Source organism: Budorcas taxicolor, chromosome 11 (genome assembly GCF_023091745.1).
Source record: "Budorcas taxicolor isolate Tak-1 chromosome 11, Takin1.1, whole genome shotgun sequence".
Classification (NCBI taxonomy): Eukaryota; Metazoa; Chordata; class Mammalia; order Artiodactyla; family Bovidae; genus Budorcas; species Budorcas taxicolor.
In genome coordinates, this window is record NC_068920.1 from 51240253 (window position 1) to 51265635 (window position 25383).

The 25383-nt window shown below is 57.1% G+C and overlaps 1 protein-coding gene across 1 annotated transcript in view; it reads left to right on the forward strand.

Moving 5' to 3' along the window:
* The first annotated feature begins 520 nt into the window (after positions 1 to 520).
* GRM4 (glutamate metabotropic receptor 4) overlaps positions 521 to 25383 on the forward strand; it is a 102581-nt gene continuing 77718 nt past the window's right edge. Inside the window, exon 1 of the mRNA XM_052648845.1 lies at positions 521 to 1039. Coding sequence (XP_052504805.1) covers positions 521 to 1039 — 519 coding nt within the window. The remainder of the gene's footprint in view (positions 1040 to 25383) is intronic.

The following is a 25383-nucleotide window of genomic DNA, read 5'->3' on the forward strand; positions in this document are numbered from 1 at the left end:
GCGGCAGTGGAGAGGAAGCCAAGTTCAGGAGGTCTGTGGTGTCTTTGACCACAACCTCCAGCATCTCCTGCTCCCAGGCTCCTGATGAAAGATGTGAATAGCTAATGTCTTCTCCTGCTTCTCTGATTCTCTCTCTCTCTTTCTCAGGTTGGTAAGAGGAGAGCTCTGGAGCTGTTTTCTCCCGGATGCCAAGATCTGCCCAGCTAGGAGCACTCTCCACCTTTCATGGTCATCCACTGAGAACAGGCCTGCAGGACGTGGGGACCAACCAGAGCTCTGCTGCACCCCAGCTACTCCGTGCTGTCCGAGTGCAGCCTGTCCCACAACTGAGCGTCGCCGGGGGCCGAGGTACACCAGCACGGCTCTGCCCGTTGGCCGCCCTCAGCCACCCTGCTGCTGAAGCTGCCCTGGAGAGACCGGTGGGGGCCGCTGTGCCCATGCTCGTCCAGGCGGTGGGGCCTGGGGCCCGCCAAGGCTAGGAGCGAGGCCTGCCATTCATGGGTCTCTAGGGATTTCCGAGATGCCTGGGAAGAGGGGCTGGGGCTGGTGGTGGGCCCAGCTGCCCCTTTGCCTGCTCCTCAGCCTTTCTGGGCCCTGGGTGCCCTCCTCCCTGGGGAAGCCCAAAGGCCACCCTCACATGAATTCCATCCGCATAGACGGGGACATCACTCTGGGAGGCCTGTTCCCAGTGCACGGTCGGGGCTCGGAGGGCAAGGCCTGTGGAGAACTCAAGAAGGAGAAGGGCATCCACCGGCTGGAGGCCATGCTGTTTGCTCTGGACCGCATCAACAATGACCCGGACCTGCTGCCCAACATCACGCTGGGCGCCCGCATTCTGGACACCTGCTCCAGGGACACCCATGCCCTGGAGCAGTCGCTGACCTTTGTGCAGGCGCTCATCGAGAAGGATGGCACAGAGGTCCGCTGTGGCAGTGGTGGCCCGCCCATCATCACCAAACCTGAGCGCGTGGTGGGCGTCATTGGTGCTTCCGGGAGTTCCGTCTCCATCATGGTGGCCAACATCCTTCGCCTCTTCAAGGTTAGTGCCTGCCCAGCTCCTTTCTCCTCTTCTCCTCCTGAATCCCAGGGAGAGAGTGTGTTGCTCCCCAGTAGCCACGTTGATGTGTGAGAATCTGGGGCTGACTTCCGTGTGGTCTGAGAGGTCCCAGCTCAGTGGAGCTGACCGTGGTGCTGAAACAGCACCTGCTGCAGGCAGCCTTTTGATCAACTCTGTTCCTCTGCGGGGAATTCTGAACCAGGAGGGAAAGGAAGTGCTGCTGAACAACAGGAGGGAGGAGGAGACAGGCGGACAGAGATATAAAAAAAGCCCCAGACAGATGGATGGACAGAAATATAGGTAGATAGAAAGGTACACAGGTTAAAAGATAGACATAGACTGGAAGTGTGAATGTTGGAGATTGCCAGGGAGAAGAAGCAAGACTTTTGTTTTGACATTGTTTTCCAATAATTGCAATTCCCAAGAAAGATCTGTTTTTTTCCTCTGGGTAGTTGAGAAAGCCCCGTGTGGCCCTCCCGCTCCACCTCAGGATTATAGTTAGAAAATGTGTCCTGGTTTTTTGCAGGAGGCATTAGCTCTCAGCCCACAGTGACTGGAGCTGCGGACGAGAAAGGCCTGGAGGAACGGGTGGTCCCATCTCTGGTGCCCTGGGTCCCCAACGGAGCTTCCCCGGCTCATTCCTTTCCTTCTGCCCCTCTTCCTTGCACACCTTTCTCCCTTCTGGAGTCCCTCCCTGCCCCCTCTCTGCCGCCCCCCTTCCTCTCTTCCAGGGGCAGGAGCTGCTGATTTGCAATTCAATTGGAGCCAAGTGCTTCACTAAGCTGCTAAAACAACTGAAAGCTACCGGGTAGAGAGAAAAACATTACAAGCATTTTACCAATAATTATATGCCCGCTCCTCTCTGGGAGCCTCCTCATTTGCTGTGTGTGTGTGTGTGTGTGTGTGTGTGTGTGTGTGTGTGTATGTGTGAGAGAGAGAGAGACAGAGACAGAGAGAGACAGAGACAGAGAGAGAGGGAAAGAGAGGGAAAGAGAACAGGATGAGGGGGGAGGAAGGGAGGCGCAAAGGGAGCCTCTATGTCCCTCCTTCACCCTCATGTTAGATTCTTGGCCTCTGGAGTTGGCTCCTTGTCTCCTCAAAGTCTCCAGAGTTAGGGAGTGGACAGAGAGCCTTCTTGGCCTCATGCAGGGTGGAAGTGCTGAGGCTGGAGCCCTCTCTCCTGGGCCTTTTCTGGAACCCATTTGCCCAGTCCCATGATGCAATAGTACTTGGGGGCATTTCTGGGGAGGCTGGGGTAGAAGTGGGGTCAGTGGTGTGAGTGTCCCATGTTGGCTATCCTGTCTAGCAGAGCAGGGTTGGAACTTTGCCACAGGCTGGTCTGGGCCATGGGTGCTGTGCAGCCCTTGACTTGAGGCCTTCTTCCTGGAGTGCTGGTTTTGCTTAATGATCTGGATGAAAACACTATTTTAATTTTAAAAACAAATGCATCATGAAGGATGCAAAATCACGATGCAGAAGGAGACTTGAAGGAAACTTTTGCCTTGGCAGTGGACAGTTTGAACAACCCCTGGGGAGCAGTGTTGCCTTTGGTCATTCGTTGGTGGGGTGGGAACTGGGAACCTGGTCCAGCCCCTCTGCCCGATTCTGTAGTGAGGAGGACAGACCCAGAGGGGAGAGGGAGCAGGGCTCAGTGGTCCCAGCCCTGGGCCTACTGAGGTTTGGGCCAGCTGAGTCATCGTTTCAGCCTGCCTGCCCCGGGGCTGGGAGGGACGGTGACCCGGGCCAGCAGGTGTCATGGAGCAGAGGCCTGCCTATCTGAGTGGGCACAGCCCCCCCGCCTATGAGAAGGCCAGACCACAGGTGGGGCTGCTGCGGTGACTCTGGCTGTTTTGGAATGTGTTTTATAAGGACTTCCCTGGTGGTTCAGTGGCTAAGACTCTGACCTCCCTATGCAGGAGGCCCCAGTTCCATCCCTGGCCAGGGAACTAGATCCCATATGCTACAACTAAGAGTTTGCAAGTTAAAACTAAAGATTCTGCATGCTGCAAAGACGATGGAAGGTTCCATGTGCCACAATCCAAACCTGGCACAACCAAATGAAATAAAACAGATACAAATAAATGTTAAAAAGCATTTTGTAAAAATGTTAAAACAACGCGATCAGGCCCTTGGGGCTAGGACATTGGTGAGGGTCCCTCCCCACTGTCTCCCAGAGGAGAGCCAGTACCCACTTTATAGGGAGGTGGGAGAGATCAAAGGAGCTGAGGGGCGTCACTGGAGAAATGGTCTAAGAAGGGCTGCCGTCAGCATCAGGCCTTGAAGCGGGTTCTGGGAGGTCCCATGCGGGAGTGGGCTGCGACTTCTGAGCTGATCCCCCCTAGGATGGAAAGGTCTCTGGTGAGGACGCCTGGGGCCAAAGGGCCTCACCTGCTGGGGGACCCTGGGTGTTCCTTTTCCCCAGACCATCCGGTCACACGTGAGTATGGCTGTGGCCTCTGTTTTGTCTGCACCTCCTGAGATCACAGGGAGATAAGCAGGTGGGAGTGGGAGTCAGGAGACCCCCCAGGCTCAGAGACTGAGACGGGACTGGGAGGGAGAGGCTTGGGGGAAGGAAGCGGGGAACAGAGGGGCTCTTGGGAAAGGAAAGTGGGGAAGAGGTGGGGGGGGGATGGGGAGAGAGCCAGAAAGAGACAGCTGGCTGTGGTCCGAAGTCCCTGGGTCCCTTTTAACGGCATTAATGTTCCAGGCTGGCGACAAGAGGGCTCCTCAATAATTAAACTGATAGAAATGAGAGGCTGGGCGAGAAACTGAAAAGCCATTTACAGAGGCAAAAAGATTGAACTTTGGGGAGGGAGGTCAGGAGCAGAGCCTCGAGCAGGAGAGGGTGAGGGAGGGGCCTCTTGGGCCTGGGGAAGCTGCCGGGCCAGGGGTCTCTTTCAGAGGGCACCGCCGTGCCCAGCCCACTCCACCAAGGCCATTAGTGGGGCCTGCTGGGAACTCCCACAGAGGCTGTGCTTACAGCTCTCTCCTTCCTCCACGAGGTAGATTTCTGGTGCACAGCTCAGAGAGGGTGATTTCCGGCTGGGAGAATGCTCATAGGGTTCCATCAGGGCCAGGGTATGAACAAAACTCACACCTGCCAGAGCTTGAAGGGGCAGCTTGCATCCAACAGCAGTGAACACTGAGCCCTGATTGAATGACAGGCCAGGGCTGGGGGCCGGGTCCCAGACTGCCTCTGCAGAGCCACAGGGCTGGATGTGGGCCTCGAACCTAGGCCTTCATTCGGGATCAGAAGCTCTGACTTTGGGGAGCTGTAGGTCTGACAGCTTGTATCCTTTACCCTTCTATTCCCAACCCCACTTTCATCTTCATTTTGGCTCCATTCTCCTAGGACAGGAAATATTGATGGAGGTAAGGAGTACATTTTGGAGGAGAGCCTAACCCAGAGGAAGTGGCTTGTGTGGCATGTTGTGGGGACAGGTTCTGAAAGCAGTCAGGTCTGGGTTTGAACCTCTGTGTCACCAGAGTCACCTCACCATGTCCACCACATCCAATCTCTGTATCAGTCATTTACACCATAGTATGAATGAGCCAATCTGATCTCTTCCTGAAAGCAATATTTCTGGGAGGAGAAAGAACATAGAAAGTGCCCTGGAAGAAAGCAGTTTTCGAATCCTTGACCCTATAAGAGCTCAGAAGGATCCAGAAATAATTGCATTGAGTTCCTCTTTTTTGAAATGGAGGAAAAAACAACTGAGGCTTGAAGATGGGAATATGAGCTAGCATGGTGATTAAGAAATTGGACCCTGGAGGGACTTCTCCAGTGGTCCAGTGGCTAAGACTCTGCACCCCTCACGTGGGAGCCCAGGTTTGACCCCTGGCTGTGGCACTAGATCCCCAGTGCTGCAGCTAAGACCCAGCATAGCCGAATAAGTAAATAAATTAAAAAAAAAAGAATTTGGACACTGGGGCCAGACAACTTTTGCCATCTTGGCAAATCGTTTAGCCTATTTGTGCTTCAGTTTCCTCCTTTGTAAAATGAGGGTGATAGTGGTCTCCTCAGCCAGGTGTAGGAGTTAAGGGTTAATGTCCAGAAAAGACTTGCCTGGTTGGTGCCTGGCACACAGTCAGCCCACAGGAAATGTCACTGCACAGCTTGTAGCCGGACTTTAAGTCAGCATGAGGAACTCTGTCGACGTGGAAGAGGCTGGACTGGGTGGGCAGGGACAGACGGTGACCTTTGAGGCTGATCCTGGAGGGGCCCCACCATCTGCCAGGCTCCGTGCAGTGTGGAGCCTGAGCGGCCAGCATAACTTGCCCATAATGAGGGTTTTCTGCTGTTGCCACAGCGGGGCCTGAGCACTAGGGAAGGGCTGGAGTTGAGGGAGGGCAGGAAGGGGCTGGCAGGAGAGAGGGTGGAGGGGATGCCTGCCAGCAGGCGGGGACAAGTGCCCCGCTTCCTAGGAGAGGCCGGGCCAGGATCACGGATGCAAGACGTTGGTCCTCTGTGTGCCATGCCAGCCTGGACTGCGAGGGCTTGTCCTTCCTGGGGATGGAAGCTCTGTGAGGGTTTGGGGTGCTTGGGTGTCCCAGGTGGTGCAGTGGTAAAAAATCCGCTCGCTGACGCAGAAGACATGGGTTCAACCCCTGAGTTGGGAAGATCCCTTGGAGGAGGAAATGGCAACCCACTCCAGTATTCTTGCCTGGAAAATCCCATGGACCGAGGAGCCTGGTGGGCTACGTGCATGGGGTCGCGAGAGAGTCAGACACGACTGAGACACAGTAGGACAGTGTGTTAGAGAAAGCTGCCTGCCGGGTGCTTGGCTGACCCGGCCAGCCAAGGGGAGACATGGCTCAGCTGATACCGATGCTCTGTTGAGGACATGGCTTTTGTGTCTTCAAAATGTTGCGTTGCACAAGCAGGAGTAACTTTGGAGAGGGTCCGCCCCGTCTCCCGCGGCCTGCCTGTCTGCCGTGAAGACAGCTTCATCTTTCTAGGGCCCAGGCAGAAACCTTGATGGCGTTTTGGCCTCCCTCTGTTTGCTATCACACAGCCTGTGGGCTCTCCTTTTGAACGTGTCCTGGGGACTCCCCGCCACGGATGCTCTCTCACCTGGGCCCTGCCGAAACCTCTCTCTCCTCTCCCTGCTTCCAAACAGGTCTTTCCACAGCCAAACCTTTGCTCAGTGGCCAGAATGATCTTCCTCAAGGTCAAATCCAACAAGCTCACCCCCACTTAAACTTTTCCTTGGCTTTGTGTTGCTCTTTGAGTAAAATGCAAGCCTCCACACCGCTGGCCAGTCTGAGAGACCCTGAGATGCCTGGTGCCCTGACCGCATCTTTCAGCCTCTCCTGGGTGCACTCTGCACCCGTCCCGCTGCTTTATGTTGCTTGAAAGCACTGGCTGTTTTCCCATCACAGGGCCTTTGCACCTGCTTTCCCCTCTACAGCGGGACATCGTAATGGCCTCCTCCTACTCTGATGCTGATCCTTCTTATTCAACCTAAAGTTTAAACGGACTGTCTTCAGAGGAACACCCTCCACCCCCTAGTTATTCTCTCTTATTTTCACATCTTCCCCTTCACGACCCTCACCACAGTTTGTAGTCACGCCCGTGTTCCTTTGTTTCCCTGTTTCTCTTGGCTTCTCTTCTGGCCTGCTGCCTGCTTCTGTGTGACCCATGAGCTGAGAATGGTTTCCGTGTTTCAGATGGTTGGAAAAAAAATAAAAGCAACAAGTCATGACACAGGAAAATTATGTGAAATTCAAATTTCAGCATCCTTAAAGTTTTATGGACGCAGAGCCCTGCCTGTTCCTGTATACACTGTCTAGGACTGCTCTTGAGCTACGCCCTCGGAACTGAGTAGATGAGACAGACGCCATCAGCGGAGCCCTGCTGGCCTGTAAGCAGCACCTACAGGACCCCAGTGGAGGCCAGGCCCATGGGGGCCCTCGGGAAATCTTAGCTGGATGGACTCATGGAGAGCAGGGCACGTCCAGGTCTCCCCAGACTCTGCAATGACAGCAGGGTGGCCTGGTCTGCAGAGCCTGCATGAGCCTCTGGCTGTGGGGGTGAGTGTGGCTGAGCTTGCCTTGCTGTGGGCTCCAGTCACTGCCCACCATTGCCTCCCAGAGCCCAGCACTGTGGTGAGCCCTAGGCCACCTAGATGTGTTTGTTGTTGTTTAGGCGCTAAGTCATGTTAGACTCTTTGCGACCCTATGAACTGTAGCGCACCAGGCTCCTCTGTCCATGGGATTCTCCAAGCAAGAATACTGGAGTGGGTTGCCATTTCCTTCTCCAGGGGATCTTTTTGACCTAGGAATCGAACCCGCGTCTCCTGCGCTGCAGGCAGATTCTTTAACCTGAGCAGCTGGGGACACTGCACAGGACACCTGGTTGGGTTTCGTTGTTACTGTTCAGTCACTAGGTCACGTCCAGCTCTGCAACCCCATGGACTGCAGCACGCCACGCCTCCCTGTCCTTCACCGTCTCCCGGAGCCTGCTCAAACTCATGTCCATTGAGTTGGTGATGCCATCCAACCATCCCATCCTCTGTCATCCCCTTCTCCTCCTGCCTTCAGTCTTTTCCAGCATCAGGGGCTTCTCCACCCTCCAAATACCTCCAGCTCCTCTATGGAATCCCTTTCGCTTAAGGTTTTGTTCCCTGTTAAAACGTACCTCCATGTCCTGCTGTTGGCTGTTATTAGAGATTTGTCTCAAGAAATCTCGCTTTGCAAATGTGTGAGGAGTGAATGAGGGGTTCTCCTGAAGAGGTTGTTGGGGTACAGTAATCCCAGCATTCACACAGCACACTTCCTGCGTCAGGGTCTGCCCCAGTCCTCACGGCACCTACCCAGGGTAGGCGTGTGGTGTTTATCCTCGTTTTACAGATGCAGGACTGAGGCACAGAGAAGCTAAGTGGCTTCCCCGAGGTCGCCGGCTAGTCAGTGGGGTGCTCGGGGAGGAGCCCCGGCGGCTGCATCTTTGTGCCGCTTGTTACCACTTCTACCTTTCTCCTACTCTGCTCTCCTTCCTCTTGGCCATCAGGTAGGCTTGGTGAGACCTGGCCCCACGCTCCCTGTGCAGCCCTTGCTGAGCCTCAGTTTCTGCATCTGTAAAGGAGTGTGCAGGTCCTCATCTGGCAGCAGGGATAATGTAGGCAAAGCCTTTAGCAGGTGCTTAGGCCGTGCTGGTGTTACCAGAGCAGGTTGGATGACACTGAGGGGTGAAGGGGGAGGAGGCGTGGGAAGTGACCTGAGGGTCACTTGCTGAGGGTGACGTCAGGGGCTGTTCCCCTGGGGGGAGGACCAGCCCTCCTTCTGCTGCTACAGACTCTCCTTCCCCCAAATCCTAGGTGTCCCTTTGTGGTGGGGGAGGGGGCCTCAAGAGCCAGGGTCAGACCCAGGCCTGAACTGAGCGGGGAGCTAGGTGAGGAGAGGGAAAACACAGCCCCGGTGGGGGAGGGCGGGGAGGCGGCGCACGCTGGGCTGCCAGTTCTGTCTGCGCTCCCACTCCCTGTGGGTGGGGCGCTGCGGTATAGGGTGCATTGCCCCAGTAGCTCTCAAGCCTGGCGGCTCATCATAGTCACCTGGGAGCACTGGACTCCTGGGCCTCCAGCTGCTGAGGAGCCCTGGGGCCCGGTCTGCAGCTGCAAACCTGTAGGGAGGCTTGGCAGGCTGCTGAACAGACCTCTGAGCCTGCCTCCGTGTCTGGTGTTCCTGTGCCGTCTGGCTTCTCCAGGGAGCGCTCCTGCTCACCCTGCAGCCCTCTAGAGCCCACTTCCTCCCCGGTGCACCCTCAGGTTGCAAGACCTGTCTGAATATGGGAAGTTTGGGGGTAGAAGCAGGAGGGTTTCAGCCCTGACCGCTGGACTGGCAAACAGGCTCATTATGAGGGATAGAAAGGAGTGAGCGGAGGCTTTTCAGGGCATCCGGGTCGACTTGCTGGAGACGTGCTGGAGGAGGTGAGGGACACTGTGGAGGGGCTGAGCCTGGGGAGACTCAAGCTTGACTACTGGTTTCTGGCTCCCTGTCCCTGATCTGGACCTTGGTTGACCCATGTGGGAGAATCCATTCACTGCGGACTTCCCTCGTGGTCCAGTGTCTAAGACTCCTTGCTCCCAAGGCAGGGGGCCCGGGTCTGATCCCTGGGCAGGGAACTAGATCCCATCTGTATGTCACAACTAAAGATTCCTCATGCCACAGCTGAAAAAAAAAAGATCCTGCCTGCTACAACGAAGAGTGAAGATCATGAGTGCTGCAGCTAGGACCTGGCGTGGCTAAATAAATAATATGTATTTAAAAAAAGAATCGATTCACTCACTCATTCGTTCATTGATGCACTCGCTGAATCTGTACTGAGCGTCTCCTCCGGGCCTCGCTCCGCTGGCACGGTGGTCTCCATCTGGCTGCACGTTGCCATCAGCTGGGGAGTGTAAAATACCTGGGTATCCAAGCCTCATCGCAGGAATTCAGGTTTAAATGCTATGAGATGGGGCCCGGGCTCCCCAGCTGATACTCAGGTGCAACCCAGGTGGAGAACCACCACGCTTAGCAACTTTATCCACCAGGAAACAAAGCAGATGGGGGCCTGGCCCTTGAGGGTTTCCGTGTTTGAAGGGAAGGCAGGCAGGGAACAGGTGAAACGCGTCGATGTGTGATTGTCAGAGGGGAGCAGTTCCCTGCAGGACAAAGCCAGGAAGTGGCTGGAGAGCCGTGGTGGGCAGAGTGCCCATTGAGAAAGGGTGGCTGGAGGTGAACTTTTTTTTCTTTAAACTTTTTATTTTGTATTGGGGTATAGCTGATTAACAATGTTGTGATAGTTTCAGATGAACAGCAAAGGGATTCAGCCATTCTCCCCAAACCCTCCCTCCCATCCAAGCTGCCACATATCATTAAGCAGAGTTCCATGTGCGATACAGTAGGCCCTTGGTGGTTATCCATTTTAAATATAGCAGTGTGGACATGAGGAGGTGGCCTTTTTGAAGAGGGGACATTTGTGCGTAAACTTGAGTGAAGAGGGTTGTCCTATGGCTATCTGGAGAGAGAGTGGTACAGAGAACAGCAAGTGCAAAGGCCCTGGGGCAAGACTGTGCTTTGTTGACCCAGGAGCTCAAGCAGGAGGATGCAGCGAGCTGGGGGGCAGGGAGGGGAGGACCAAGGGGGCTCTAAAACCCATGTCCTGTTCCTTCTGTCTACGAAGGGTATTGTGGGAGGGGGGGCACCAGGACTTTGGTGGCCTTGGCGAGTCACTGGTTCTCTCAGGAGTCCAGTTCCCTCACCTGTAAGACAGGAAGGTGCTTCCTGACCCGTCCCTGTGAAGCCGCAGAGGTGATGGGGAGCAGAGGTAAGGACAGAGCCCTCCCTGTGGGAGGCGTGTGCTTCCCCTCGGCTCTCCCTTGCTGCCATTCGCTGCCAAGTGCCCGTACCTCTTCCAACTCCTCCCCCTGCATTCCCCCGCCCCCGCCCCCTCACCCACCCATTGCTGGCTTGAGGACAGAGCTGGAGACTAGAGGGAGGCAGGTGGGGACCCTCAGGGGAAGTAGCAGTCAGTGGTTAAAGCCTGTGCCCTGGGCCAGGTGGCCGGGTTCACACATTCATTATGTGAGAGGCGCCTCTTTGTGCCTCAGTTTCCTCGTCTATAAGGTGGAACCCCTTGTTGCCCCCACCTCATAGGGCCTCGTGAGGGTTACGCGAGGAGTACACAGAAAGTGCCCAGGGCGGGACCTGGCATGGAGACTCTGGATACTAGCTGAGTCCCTGGTCATGAGGGTCAGCCCACAGCAATGGCCTTAGAGGCAGCCACACAGTGGGCCCCTCAGATCCTGGCCCCCGGATCACTCAGCCTCTCTGGACCTCACCATCCATCTGTAAACTGGGCAGAGTCACTACCTTTCAGGGTGCAGGTGTTGAGTGATAAGAACGGGCAGCTGAAAGCATGGTGGGCGCACGGTAGGGCCACTAGTTTTGTTCTCTTCTGCTGTCAGCATCCAAGGGGCCTCTGGGGGATGTGTGGGCTGAGCCACGGCAGGGTCAGGGCTCTGTGGGGTGGAGGGGCAGGTCACTGGCTTTTGTCTGAGAAATGACTGGTGAGTGCACCCAGCTCTCCCTGTGAGACGGCCCTGGGGTCCTCCCGACTCTCACACTGTTAGGTGAGGGGGATGGTAGGGTGTCGTCAGCTCCCTCGGGGGAGGGCTGAGGGTCCCCTTACCAGAAGCCTTCCACACCTCAGGGGCCTGCGTCCTGGGCCTGGCTCTGCTGCTGACTCACTGTGTGACCTTAGGTGGTTGGCTGCCCTCTCTGTGAGCCAAGGGCCTGTGATTAAGTGGGCTCCGACCTGGTCCTTTATCTGGAGCCTTCTATGCAGGAGCACTCAGCTCACTCCCCAGGGTCCAGGCTGCCACCCTGGGCCTTCCTGGATCCTGGGCCAGGCTTTCCAAAGCCTACTTCTGTGACTATGCCTTGACCAGGCCCTCCTCCTCGAATGCCCTTCTTGAGGTCTGATGGGCAAAGTCGGACTCCTCCAAGTCCTGACTCAACATCCAAAGGCTTTCCTGGCCCCCAAGGGCTGAAATCCTGGGGTACACTGGGGGTCTCCCCGAAGTTCACCAGCATGGCGAGGGCAGGATTAGGGTGGTTTTCTCCTGGTCATCCCCTCATCCCCAGTGCCTGGCCTGAAGACAGACAGACAAATCAGGGAGCCTGCCAGCCTTGGGACCAGGTGTTGGGGAACTGGCCCTGCCCGGGGCAGGGGCGGGGCTCTTGGGGCTGAGGGGTTGAATCCACCACACAGCCCCCTGCCCATCCTGGAATGAGCTGTGTGCTTTTCAGTTCCCCCCCAATTTATTAAACTAGCATTTTTATGACTGAGAAAATGAAAAGAAGGCACATTCTACTTTATATTCCCATTGACCTTTACGCTTGCCCCTGGCTCGGAGGCCCTGGGCTAGGCGGGATGAGATGCAGGCGCGGCCTTGGTTGCTGGGGGAGGGAGCAGGGACGCCCTTGGTCTGAGCCCTCTTTCTGTCCCTGTGTGCGGCTCTCTGCCTCACTGTGTCTGTTCTGTTTTCGTCCATGTCCTCCTCCTCTCCCTCCGGGTCCCTTCTGGACTCTCTCTGGCTCTCTCATCAGGTGACCTGGGGTGGCCTCCTTCTGGGCATGTGGTTCAGGCAGAAGCTGGAAGCGGCTGCCAAGCCCACCTGCTCCTGGCCACGCGCCCCCCAGCCTTGCGCCCACCCTGGACGCCCACCCACCTCATGCCCGACCCACGCAGGCTCCCCTCCCCTGACGCAGGGCGCCCCCGACAGAGCTCCAGAAAGTCCCTTGGAAGTAGGCCTGGCCACGGTCAGGGCTCCACTTGGCCGGCCTGCGGGTGACTAGGGCTGTCTCTGCGTCCTTCCCAGGGGAGACCAGGCCAGGCATACGCGTGTGGGCCTGCTTCGGGAGGCGAATATCCCGGTTTGGCCACAGACTGCTCGGTGACCTTTGGCAGGGCACATAACCTCTCCGAGCCTAGTTTCCGGTCTCTGCGATGAGTTGGAAGGCTGTAGAGCGGCCAGCTGGAGAAGGCAATGGCACCCCACTCCAGTACTCTTGCCTGGAGAATCCCACTGATGGAGGAGCCTGGTAGGCTGCGGTCAGTCGGACACGACTGAGTGACTTCACTTTCACTTCTCACTTTCCTGCCTTGGAGAAGGAAATGGCAACCCACTCCAGTGTTCTTGCCTGGAGAATCCCAGGGACAGGGGAGCCTGGTGGGCTGCAGTCCATGGGGTCACTGACGGTTGGACACGACTGAAGCGACTTCACTTTCACTTTTCACTTTCCTGCGTTGGAGAAGGAAATGGCAACCCACTCCAGTGTTCTTGCCTGGAGAATCCCAGGGACGGGGGAGCCTGGTGGGCTGCCGTCTGTGGGGTCGCACAGAGTCGGACACGACTGAAGCGACTTAGCAGCAGCAGAGTCTGCCTGCACCGGGCCTTGTACCCAGAGGTGCTGGAGGGACCGTAGCCATGGTGGGGGGTGCCCTGTGCACATGCGTGAGGTGAGGCTGGTGGCTCTCCCTGCCCCTCCCCCTCCTTCCCTTCCCCCTTGCCCTCCTCTCCTCTCCCCCTCCCCCCTTCCTCCTCTCCCCTCCCACCTCTCTCTTCCCTGGGTCTCGCCTTCTCCCTGCAGTGCCAAGAAGGGCCCCAGGCTGCTCTGCTCAGCGCCGTCCCAGCGCCAGGACAGTGATGGGGCCGCAGGGCCAGGACCCAGGGAGATGTAAGCCATCACAGCTGAGCTGTCTGGAGGGCCGGAGCCCTGTGAGCCCCACCCCTGCCCGGGGCAGAGCGGGGAGGGCCCGACGGCCCTCCATGCCCCCTGTCAGGTCTGCGCAGTCAAGAGAGGCGGCCTCGTCCTCGGTCCCCCTGGCCTGTGCCAGGACTGCTGGGCAGTAGGGGTGCCTGCGGTACCCCCCAACCCCCCGGGCTGAGCAGCGTCCCCCCACCAGGGTCAGGTCCTGGAAGCTGCCAGAGTATCCAGGGTGGCCCCCCTCAGAGGGGCAGGAAGACGGCGATGCTTAACCCTTAGGAGTGAATTCAAGGTGGGAGATTTGAGGTTTAGGCCTGGGTGGTGGGGCTCTGAGGGATGTGGCTTTCGGGGTTAGCTCAGTTCAGAGAGGAGACCAGCGGAAAGTGGGGTGCAGGGAAGTGGGATGCCCCCAGCTCGTACAAAGAGCCCCGTTTATTTCATTAAAGATGAATGGCACCCTTCATGTGGGTCTGACAAGAAGGGATTTCCCTCTCTCACCAGGCATCATATATTTTAATAATGTACTCTTTCAAGCATACGGGAAATTATAGAGAATAAGATAATGAACTGCCCCTGGCTTGGTCAAATATTGATATTTTACTCTAATTGTGTCAAAACTTTTCCTTTTCAGAAAGAAAACATTGCAAATATAATGCGAGGTCCCCGCTTACGCCTCCTCCCACTCCTCTTCCCTCCCCTCAGAGGCAGCCCCAGCCTTCTCCCGGCTGAGCTGCTTGTAATTCCTTTAGTTCCTGCGCACTTGAAAATATATATATATACACGCATGTGTGCTGAGTCGCTCAGCCGTGTCCAGCTCTTTGCAACCCGTGGACTGTAGCCCACCAGGCTCCTTTGTCCATGGGGATTCTGCAGGCAAGAACACTGGAGTGGGTAGCCTTTCCCTTCCCCAGGGGATCTTCCCAACCCAGGGATTGAACCCAGGTCTTCCACATTGTGGGCGGATTCCTTACCATCTGAGCCACCAGGGCAGCCTAAGAATGCTGGAGTGGGTAGCCTAACCCTTCTCCAGCGGATCTTCCCACCCCAGGAACTGACCGTGGTCTCCTGCATTGCAGGCGGATTCTTGCCCAGTTGAGCTACCAGGGAAGCCCGCATATATGTATGTATCTCTCCATAAACGGTGCTTGGCTCTGTTTTGCATGCGGTAGGATGATGTATACAGGATCATACTGTGTGTGTTCTAGGGGCGAGTAATGTCACACTGCTCCACAGTTTGCCTGTTTTTAAAAATGTTTATTTATTTGGCCGTGTCGGGTCTCAGTTGAGTTACGCAGGGTCTTTTGTTGAGGCACACAGACTCTCTAGTTGTGGTTCAAGGGCTCTAGGGCACGCAGGCCCAGTTGCCCCATGACATGTAGGATCTTAGTTCTCTGACCAGGGATCGAACCTGCATCCCCTGCGTTGGAAGACAGATTCTTAACCACCGGGCCACCAGGGAGGTCCCTCTGAGGTTTGCTTTGTTCTTCGCCGCATAGCTCTCTGCTCTGACAGTGCCCGCTGTCTGTTCCGTGTCACCACCTAGGCAAGTTCCTGATGGCCTCTCTGTGTGACTCTCTTTGCCAGTGTCTCCTTGTGCTCTCGGAGTTTCTCGTGGGTCTCACCCAGGAGCGGAATTACAGACTCATGGGCAATATGCCGCTTTTACTCTTCCCAAGGCTGCCACATTGCTCCCACATTCTGTGCCAGGACACTGGTTTCCAAGCCTGCCTCACCTCTGGGATCCCCAGGGCCTTGTTAACACAGGTGTTGCCGGGGTGCCTGGGCCTGAGCCAGCCCTGTAAGGAGACACTCAGGGTGTGGAGTCTTATTTTATCAGTCCTTGGGGGCTTCCTGGACCTGCATTTAGAGCTGCCCCTCCTGGGTCTGCCGTGTTCTCACTGTGCGACTTTGGGCCAGGTGCTGGGTCTCTCTGAGCTGGGGTACCCTCGTGTATAAAACGGGGATGGCGGTGATGGTGAGGAATCAGTCAGGCTGGCCCTTCCCCCTAGGGTGTAGCCTGTGGTGTGTCCAGGGTGGCCGCAGCCCGGCTGGGCTCTGGCTTCTTCAGAGAAGTGTCCGCTCTGACGCCCCCTGTGACGTCATGCTTGGATTCCTTGTTTTGCCCAACAAACATCCGGGCCCCCTGCTTTGTGCAGACTGTGCTATGCTCTAGAAACACGAAGTCTGGGCAGAGAACCCTGAGCTTGGGCATTAAATGGGCAGTGATTCAATGACAGACATGAGCGCTCTAATGGGGGCAGGCTAGGTGCCCTGAAGGTGGGTGAGAGGGGCCCCTTGACCTGCCTGGGGGGGGATCAGGGAAGGCTTCCTATAGGAGGACAACTAGCTGAGGCGCACCAGCCAGGAGACAGTTAGCTAGGTTGGGGGCGTGCTGGTGGGCAGGGGAGGGCATTCCAGGCAGAGGGATCTGTGTCCAGAGACCTGGTGGTGAGAGTGAGAGGTAGGCGGGGGAGCCCGGCGTGCCTGTGGGGGGTGGCTGTGCTGCCCACCTGGGTGCGGGGCTGGGGCAGACCAGGCACCTGCCTTCCCTGCAGGGGCTGCTCTTGACTGCGGGGGCGGAGGGGGGGGGAAGGCCCTTGGTCGCAGCTGGAAGGGGTTTATGGGAAGCCTGAAGTGTGAGGAAATGTTAAGTGCCTTCTGAGTACTTTGATTATTTTAAATTGCTTAAGTGGTTTCTGAGATGGTCCTAAGTACCCTAGTGACACAGACCCAAAATCAATTAGGAGAGCACACCACACTCACAGGGGGAGAGAGCCCATCCCCCACCTCCCCTCCCCCTTCCCCCGGGCCTGGGCCCAGACCCCCTCCTCTCTCCTCCCAGCACCAGACCGCGGGTCCCCCGCCCCCCTGTGCTGGGCTCCCCTGACTTTGAGTCCTGGCCTCTTTCCCCAGCATCTCAGGTGGGGTGAGAGGGGTGGATGGGGGGAGAGGGGGTGTGGGGGGGGTTCCTGAGAGAGTCTCCTGTGCTGATGCTTCTCTCTCCTGAATGAGCCTCTGTTTGGCTGCGGGGCACCTGGAGCACCCTCGGGGTGGCCTTCTGGTCAGCGAGGGCATCACTGTGTGAGCGCGGCCAGTCTCCCCTGGGGGCCCAAGCTGGACCCCAGCCCCGGCCTCCCCTGGGGCCCCACCCCTCCCTGTGTGCCTTCCAGAGAGCTCTCAGCCTGGCCGTGGCTGCCGTGTCAGCCTGTTCCGGGCACCGTTCACCAGCATGCGGGGTGTGTGTGCACACGTGTGTTCCCCACCTCCATTTTCACGCACTCGCAGCCCCCACTGGGTGAGCTCATGGCGTGTGGCTCCCAGGACTGCCTGCCTGCTTCCCGTCTCCTCAGGCCTGACCCTTGCTAGTTTCTGATCTTGCGCTTTTATAAAACAGCCTCGATGGGGGGCTTCATGATCGGCCGCTTCACACATCTCTGTAGGGGGATTCCTACTAACGACTGCTGGGCCAGAGGGCAAGTGTGTGTGTAACTTCTTGGGCTCTTGTCAGTGAGGGGTGAAGGCTGGACTCAGCGGTGCCCGGTGGCCAGGAGCGTGGCCCCAGAGGCGGCCCTGTGCCTGGTTCTGACTTGGCGTCCATGCAGCCTCTGGTAGCAGGTCGTGGGAGGCAGGGCCGAGCTGGGCCCCGGCCCCCAGCTCAGGAGCTGCCTGGAGGAGCCAGTGGGCTTGCGTCACGTGGGCTTGTGTGGCTGGGGTGGGTGGGGCGTGAGGCTTCTGAGCCTCCTCCTCGGCCATGTCTGTGCCCTCTTTACCAGGAGATGTGGTGGGGAAGGCTGGCGTGCTGGGTGGTGGGAAGCAGGAGGTGGGAGGGCCCTACTTAATTGGAGCGGTGTTCCTGGGAGTGACAGGTGCGCAGGTGCTCTCTGGGGGGGCGGGTGGAAAGGTGGATGTGGCAGGTGGAGCGTAGGAGGCAGAGCCAGGTGTCCATGGGATACTGTGGGCGCAGGACTCGGGGATGGGGAGAGGTGCCCAGCTGACTGCAGGCCTGAGGCTGGGGGACTGTGGCTTTGCTTGATTCCTGCTCAGGATGAAAACCCCCAAAGCCCAGGAAATTCAGCTCTGGGGTTGCAGTCCAGTGTGGTGGCTGAGAGAGGGGGTGGGCAGGGGGCCAGGCCGGCAGGGAGGGGAGAGGACCTCACTGGCACCATTTGCTGTGGGCACGAGGGCTGCATGGGGAAGGAGGCAGGAGCCCTGGCCTCCCAGGGTGGCATTGCTTTGGCAGCCTGCCTTGCCCACCTTGACTCCAGCGCCTGCCCCTGCCAGTCTGCTTCTCCTGGGTCCCTCCCCAATTCCCCCACCAGGTACAATCTGCTAGCCTCTGCTTCAGATGTTCCCTCAGCCCCTGAAGAATGCGCTGTCCATCTTTTCTTTACATTAAAAAAAAATCGGGTATAACTTATACACAGGAAAGTACAAACTTCAAGACACTACTTGATGAGCTTCTATAAATGTATTAATGCATACCTGTATGGCATCAAGATACAGAAAGATTGAGAACATTTTCAGTTCTCTAGAACATTCCTCTGAGCCCCTCCCAGTCCATATCCCTCTCTCCCCAAGGCTAATCGATAAGCCTGATTTCTAACAGCATGGATTGGTTTTGCTTGGTTTTGGGCTTCACGGAGCCAGAATCATACAGTCAGTCTTTTGTTTGTGGCTTCTTCTTTCACTCACATTATCTGTGAGATTCCCCCACATAGTTGGACGTTTTGGTGATTTTCTCTTCTTCATTACTCGGTACTAGTCCACTGTGTTGGGACTATTGCAAACAATAGTTTGCTGTTCAATAGTTCAGCATTCATTTACCCATTCTGCTCCTGCTGGGTGTCTGGGCTGAAGCCAGTGTTTGGCTATTAGGAATAAAACTCTCCTGAACATTTGTGTATATGTCTTTTAGTGGACGCAAGTGTTCATTTATATCATATTTATAAATGTTGGTATATATGATTGCTGACTCTTTGGCTTCATGAAGGATTAGATTTAGGAGGAACTGCCCAACATTTCCCCAAAGAAATGATACCTTCTGGCTACATTTTATTTTGCTTTGGAAGTTCCACCTTTGCTTCGAAGGCCCGTCTCAAATGCCAGCTCTCCTGACATCCTGATGGATGACAGCACTGGTCACTTGGGTGTCAGCTCCAGAGACGCAGTTGTGTCCCTCTTCTCCTCTGTTCTATCTGTAGGGCCTGGAGCCTCATGGGTGCTTCGTAAAACAAATAGATGAATTTACATCCCTGGCCCTGTGTCTGGAGTTTCATGTAGGTTATCTGATGTAAGTCACTGGCTGGGAAGTTGGTAGTCCTGGCCCTGTTCTACAGGTGAGGAAACAGGCTTGTCCGGAAAGCAGGGGAAACCCACAGCACTGTCTCTCCCCGAAGCCTCTGCTCATTCCACAGCTCTTGGCGGCATGTGTTTGGAATTTCTTGCTCTTTTTCAGCTCGCCCACTTTGATTTCACTCGGCCTCATATTCTAGTCCGGGGGTTGTTGAATTAAATCTCGTGGGTGACCTAGTTAGCTTGTGACCCAGCCAGCTCCTGAAGGATCTGTCAGCTTTTCCTCCATCCTGAGTCTGTGCCCTAGAATCGGGGCTTTCCAGGTTGGGATGGGGTGGGAAGGCCGAAGAAACCCACCCGTATGAAATTAAAGCCCTTTTCTGGCATGGCCAAGGTTTGTACCTTGTCAAAACCCCTTTCCATTGGGTGTGACAATCCCAGAGACCACAGGCTAGTCACCATCACTCTCATTTTCCAAGTGAAAACACTGGAGCCCAGGCAGGTGATGTGGCCTGCCTAGAGTTGTCACGGAGCCTGGGGTGAGGGCCTTGGCCTTGAACTCCGGCCTTCCGGGCATGTGCTGTAGTGTTGTAGGGGTGGTCTGAGAGCTGATGGAGAATGGGTTAGGCTGAGAATCCAGCGAGGGTTTTCGCAGGGCCGCTTTGGGGAGCTGGAAAGGCTCTTTCAGGTCATTGATTTACTAAGTGCTCTCTTAGAGCCCCGAAAGCTCAGCTGGGTGTTTCAGGGGCAGATCCCCAGAGCAGCCTGGAGGCCACTGTCCGTGGTCCTGAAATTGGACTTGGCTGTTGGGCAGCACAGGAGGGCGGTCGAGCTGGCCTTAGGGGCGCTGTGGTGTCCCAGGAGGTGTTATCCTGCCAGTTTTGGTGGGAGCTGGGCATGTGGCTGGGCAGACTGTGCGGGCGCCTTGATATTTTAATTGAAGCCTGGAGACACAGTTGCTCTCTCTGCTGTGCTAACAATGTACAGAATAAATAATTCAGTGGTGGCTGTGTTGTGCCTGCTGTTCCCACCCATGGGGGTGGCCACACATGTGCCCAACATGCAAGCTGCCGGGTGAGCCAGGAGCTGCTATTATGGGCTGGTGGCTGGGCCAGAGGTGGCATGTTGCCATTCCAACAGGGCCCTGGTCACCTCTCAACCCCTGAGAATCGGTTTCCTCCCAGGCAACTCCTGAGGAGAGGTGAGTGGAACGCGGGGCCAGCCGCTCCCATGTGCTGCAGTTAAGTGGCACTTAAAGGTCCGTTTGTCCTCAGAGCAGCCTGAAATGGCAGCAACCTGGAGGAAAAGCCCCTCTTAATGGGCATTCTCCCTGGGCTGTGTTTGAACGGGTTCCATTGGATTCAGCAAATATTTATGGAGCTCTAAGTTTATGCAAGATACCGGAGCAGGTGGTGGGGATGGGAGAGAGTGCCAGTGAATAAATCTGGGTCCTTCCTTCATGGATGGGGCGGTAGGACATGCATCTGATTTGTCACAGCTCAAGTTGGAGGTGTGGGAGAGCTGTGGTGGAGGCACAGGTGAGGGTGTGAGGGGGCTCAGAGGAGGGAGAGGTCAGTTCTGACAGGGCATGCATAGGTGGCTGCCTGGAGGAGGTGTCCTGCAGGCAGAGAGGGAGCCATCATGGTGCTCCAGTGGAAAGGACAGGTATGACTGGAACTTCAGGTGCGTCTGGTATGGAGGCAGCAGGGCTTGTGACCTGGGAGAGGGTCACTGGAGAGGGAGTTGGGAAGGATTAGGAGCCAAGGCCAAGAGTGTGGATTTGATCCAGCAGGATGGTGCCTTGGTCCGGGTTGGGGTTAAAATATTCCTTTGGGTGTGGAGTGGAGGGTTGGTTGCAAGTTAAGACCTGAGGTGGAGAGAGTGGTTAGGAGACCAGTGGAACATTTCAGATTGGAGGTTATGGCGGCCGTAAATGTAATGTTATTCGTTCACTCATTCCTTCCTTCATTTGCCAATCCGTGAGTCATATGTTAGACTAGGCTAGGAATAGAGCAGGGAGCCATCACATGCCACCCTTGCCCACATGGAGCTGACCTTCTAGCAGGGGAGAAAGACAGTGAACACACCGTAACTCATGTGGCGACAGGCGCCGTGGAGGAAAACTGCAGAGGGCCAGAGGTTCCGAGAGTGACGGAGGAGGCAAAGGGCTAGTCTACGGTGGTCGGGGAAGGGGCCTGTGACTAAAGACCGAGGCAAGTGAGGAAAGGAGCCAGGTGCCTGGCTGGTGTGGGGGTGAAGGGCACGGCCGGGGTCAGGGCCCCAAAGCTGGAGCAGCCCTGGTCCATCTGAGGAATGAGGAGACTGCTCGGAAAGGAGGAGAGTGCTGCTGAGCTGGGTCCGCAGGAGGTCTGGGTCCCGGGACAGAGAGTGACTGTCCACTCCAGGGGCATGAGCGGCCTTTGGAGGGTCTTAAGCAGAAAGTGACGAGATCAGATTTATGGTCTCAGAGGCTGGCGTGTGTGGACTGAACGTGTCGCCGTGTCCGAGGCAGGCACGGAGGAGTCTGTGTGTAACGGCCCTCCCTCCCTTGCTCCCCTCCTGCCAGGGACAATCAGCCCCTGGCCCCCCTCCCCAGAAGGCCCCCGAGGGGGCTTCCCGGAGGCCTGGCAATTCTGCAGAGCCCTGTTCTTCCTGCCCCCTGCCCCACACCCTTGGTCCCCAAACCGGAGCCGCCACAGCTGGGACCCCCAGCCTGGCTGGATGGGCCTGGTCCAGGGCCCTCTCTGAGCCCCGGGCACCATGCGTTGAGCATCAAGACAAATGTCTCCCTCACGGAGCTGGTGTGAGGTTTAAGTGGGAGAATGTCTGTGGAAGCTGTGGAGGGAAGGCCATGATAATTACAGATTTCAGAGCTGGGGGGCAGGGCAAATGAGAATGGTCCGGGGGGGCCCAAGAGTAGTTATTTAGGAACCTGTGACTCCAGCCCTGGCTGCAACATACATGGGTTCAAAGCCTGCAGGGAAGAGGTGTTTAGGGAAGTGGATGCTGGACAGACTGCTGAGGAGGTGGACGGTGCAGGGCGCACTCTGGTCCTGAGGGTGAGGCAGTGACACCTGATGCCTGTGCCCTAAGCTGGGGACTGAGTCCCGTCCTCGCAGGAGGGACCGTCTCAGTTTCCCCTCTACCCTGAGTGCCCTCCAGCCCCTTCCCACCAAGAGGTGGGAGCCAGAAGGGTGCTTCCTCCTGCAGCCTGCTGTGGGCATCAGGACGGGCGGAGTGGTCCCTGCAGCAGTCAGGCCTGAGCTGACTGGTGACTGGGGGCTCTGCAGTTTCTCTGTGGGGTGGAAGATGGGGAGCATGAGCAATGCCCCCCTCCTCCCAAATGAAGACACTCCGATGCACACAGCAGGCTCTGTCCCTCCCTGGGACGGTGGTTGAGTTAACTGTCGCTTGTATTTTTCGCCCCTGGAGGAGGGCATGGCAACCCACTCCAGTATCTTTGCCTGGAGAATGCCCATGGACAGAGGAGCCTGGTGGGCTACAGTCCATGGGGTCGCAAAGAGTTGGACACAACTGAGCGACTGAGTACCCAGCATGTGTTTTTGGTAGAGAGCTGGCAGTGAGGCCCAGACTAGGGGCGCATTCATCGTGGGGCAGCTTCTGGGGAAAGCCGTCCGATTGCCGTGGGGAGCTGCAGGCCTGCTGAGGTCCTCCAGGCACCGCTGATAGAGCTGTGAGCAGGGAGACACTGCCTCCCTGGGGCAGGGGCTAGGGGGACTAAAAGAAAGGGCCCGTTTAATTTAATTCTGTGTTTTATTGCTTGTTGGATAAATAACCTTCATTAAGATGGAAGGTGGGGGATGGACCAGGAAGTTTGATTAATTTCGAGCTGGTTTCTCATTTGTTAATTTTCTCCCAGTTCAGCAGGATTATTAAAACAAATTATAGACACTGCTCTCTCCTCCCTGGGCTGGAGAGGAGCTTGGTTCACAGGGGGGACCCTCCCCCCCTTTCTACTACAGTTATTTAGGTACAATTTGAGATGAGGGACAAGGCCTTCTCCATCTCAAGGTCTCTGGGCAAGGCCCTCGTTTCCTGTTGGGGGTCTTCACATCCCCCAGCCTCATGGAAGAGCTGGATATGGAGGGAATGGCAGGGGGTGCTGGTTAGCCAGGGCACCCCCCCTCCAGCAGGGCCTCCTGGGGTGAGGGGCAGACTTGCCAAGTCCAGCCGCTACCCCCACCCACGGTATTCAGGGTAGGAGGGCAGATGGGGGAGCATGGAGGTTAGACATACAGCCTCTGGGCGCCCCCTGCGGTGCCCAGTCCCTTGGTCCCCCTCCTCCCCCACTGACCCTGTCAAGGCCCATTAGCCCTCGCCCACCTTGAGCTCTGGCCCTGCCAGACTGGATCTCCCGTTGGCTGGATCGGCCCACAGAGAAACTGCCCCTTGCTGGGTGGTGACAGGTGACAGTGGTCAGCTCTTTCCTGCTCACTGTGGGCAGTTGTGAGTTCCAGCTGCCTGATGGGCGGCTGGGCAGGTGGTGATGTATCGGGGGGAGTTATGCACATTCTTTTGCGCTCCCCAAAATGTGCAGTGAATGCTGCCCCTGCCAGTACTGATTATACTGGAGTGTGCGTGTGTGTGCGTGCGCCTCTCCGGGACGCCCTTGGCGCGTGCACGTAAGCGGGCCCTTCGGTCTGGGTGGACTGACAGAGCTTCCCCGGCCTGGCAGGCCTGCAGGCGTGCTCGTGTCTGCGTGTGGTCCCTCCTTCCCCGCCCTGCTCCCATCGGCTGCTACTCTGCAGCGTGAGGCTGAATTATTTGGAGTGTTCACCTTGCCCCCGCTGCCCTGGGGGTGACCGTGGGGAGACCTGTCTCCACCTGCCTTCTTGGGGCCTGGGGACCACAAGAGTCCCCTGGAGAGTGGCTGCTCCCAGTTGTTTCCTGACCCTCCACTCCCTGAGTGCGCCCTGGAGGACCACCCAGCAGTCTCATCTCCAGGCCTGAGCTGGAGGAAGGCGCGGGTGCAGGAGAGCTGCCAGGCAGGGCAGATGGCCCTCCAGCCGGGGCCAGAGCAGGGGGCCAGCCTGACCTCTGACTCCTGAGCTGAGGAGCGGGCGAGATGCCTCTGTCCCTGTGACTCACAGGTGGTTGGGCTGCCAGTCCTGTGAGGCGCAGCTCATTTCAGACGCCTCCTCCAAGAGAGAGGAGTTATATTAAGATGGTGAGAAGGGCCGAGGGTCAGGGGACACGAGAGGGTGGGGCTGCTTCAGGTGAGCTGTTCTGTGACAGCCTGCCTGAGAAGGTGATGTTTGATCAGAGACGTGAATGAGTGAAGGGGTGTGCCCTGTGTGTGAGGGGGGTGGGAGCCAGCAGGACAGCGGGCGCAGCAGGTGCAAAGGCCCTGAGGCCAGGCCACGCTGGGGCTCAGGGACTATTCGGGGAGGTCTGTGTGGCTGGAGGGAAGCGAGTCAGGGGAGGGGGTTGGTAAGAGCTGATGTCCGCAAGGCTGCAGGTGTGGGGGAGGTGCGTGGGAGAGGGCCACAGGGGTTGGGGAGGTGAGTGGGGGACTCTGTGAATTAGGTGCCTGCAGCCGCTGGCCCCTAGGAAAGGCCTGGATGCACTGGAGGTAAGATCCCTTGTTGGGCTCTGCTCCTGGCAGGACCTGCGGGGGCCTGGCTTCCTGGGCAGTACTTTGGGGACTTCCCTGGTGGCCCAGTGGCTAACACTCCGCACCCCCAATGCAGGGGCCAGGGTTCGATCCTTGGTCAGGGAACTAGATCTGTGTGGTAGTTGCTCAATCTTGTCTGACTCTTTGTGGCACCATGAACTATAGCCCTACAGGCTCCTCTGTCCATGGAATTCTCCAGGTAAGAATTTTTGAGTGGGTTGCCATTTCTTGCTCCAGGGGATCTTCCCAACCCAGGGATCGAACCCAGGTCTCCTGCCCTGCAGGCGGATTCTTTACCATCTGAGCCCCCAGGGAAGCCCAGATGCTGCATGCCACAACTAAGAGTTCACGTGCCGCAGTGACGGTCAAAGCTCCCACGCACCCCAACGAAGGCCAGCGCAACCAAATAAATAGATGAGTAAATCGATATTAACAAAAAGTAGGCAGACCTTTGCCGCCTCTCTGGCTTTTACGGAGATTCTGGGGCAGGGGCCCAGGTTGTGGACACGGTGGAAGGGACCAAGATCCACTCTGGGCTTCCCTCTGAGAGATATGTCGGCTCAGATCACCAGTTGGTGGAGACTAGACACATGGGCTGGGACGGGGGAGCCTGTGGGCATGTCCTGCCTGTCTCCTCATGGTCTGGACAGGCCCCAGACGTGCTGGTGGCTCTCGCCGTGGGCTCAGAGGGAGGCTGGGCAGCAGGGTGGAAGGATTCCCGCCTCTGGCACCGGTGGACCTGGGTTTTCATCAGTAGCTGAGGAATTGAGGCCAACGACTTCTTTCCCATCTGCAGGTCATTGCCTCTAAAATGCAGAGAGTAATGTCCACCTGGAAGGGGTGTTGTCAGGAGTAAAGGAACGAGCTTGAAAGGCACGGTCGCAGGTCAGAACCCAGAGCAGACCTGGGATGAGCACGGTGGGCTGTTCTCCTGAGAGGCGCCCTCGGGATGGAGGAGAGGTTGGGAGGGAAGTGCTGGGGCCAGTGCCTCCGTGAGCTGGTCCCTTGCTGGTGGCCTGGGGCCTGCCCCCCGGGGCTGCTGGGGCATAGCTGAGAGCAGGTCCTCAGTGCTGGACAGGGCCCTGCGGTCCCCACCCTGTCCCAGTACCGGGCACTCTGGGAGCAGGAGGACTGTGATCGCTGGGTG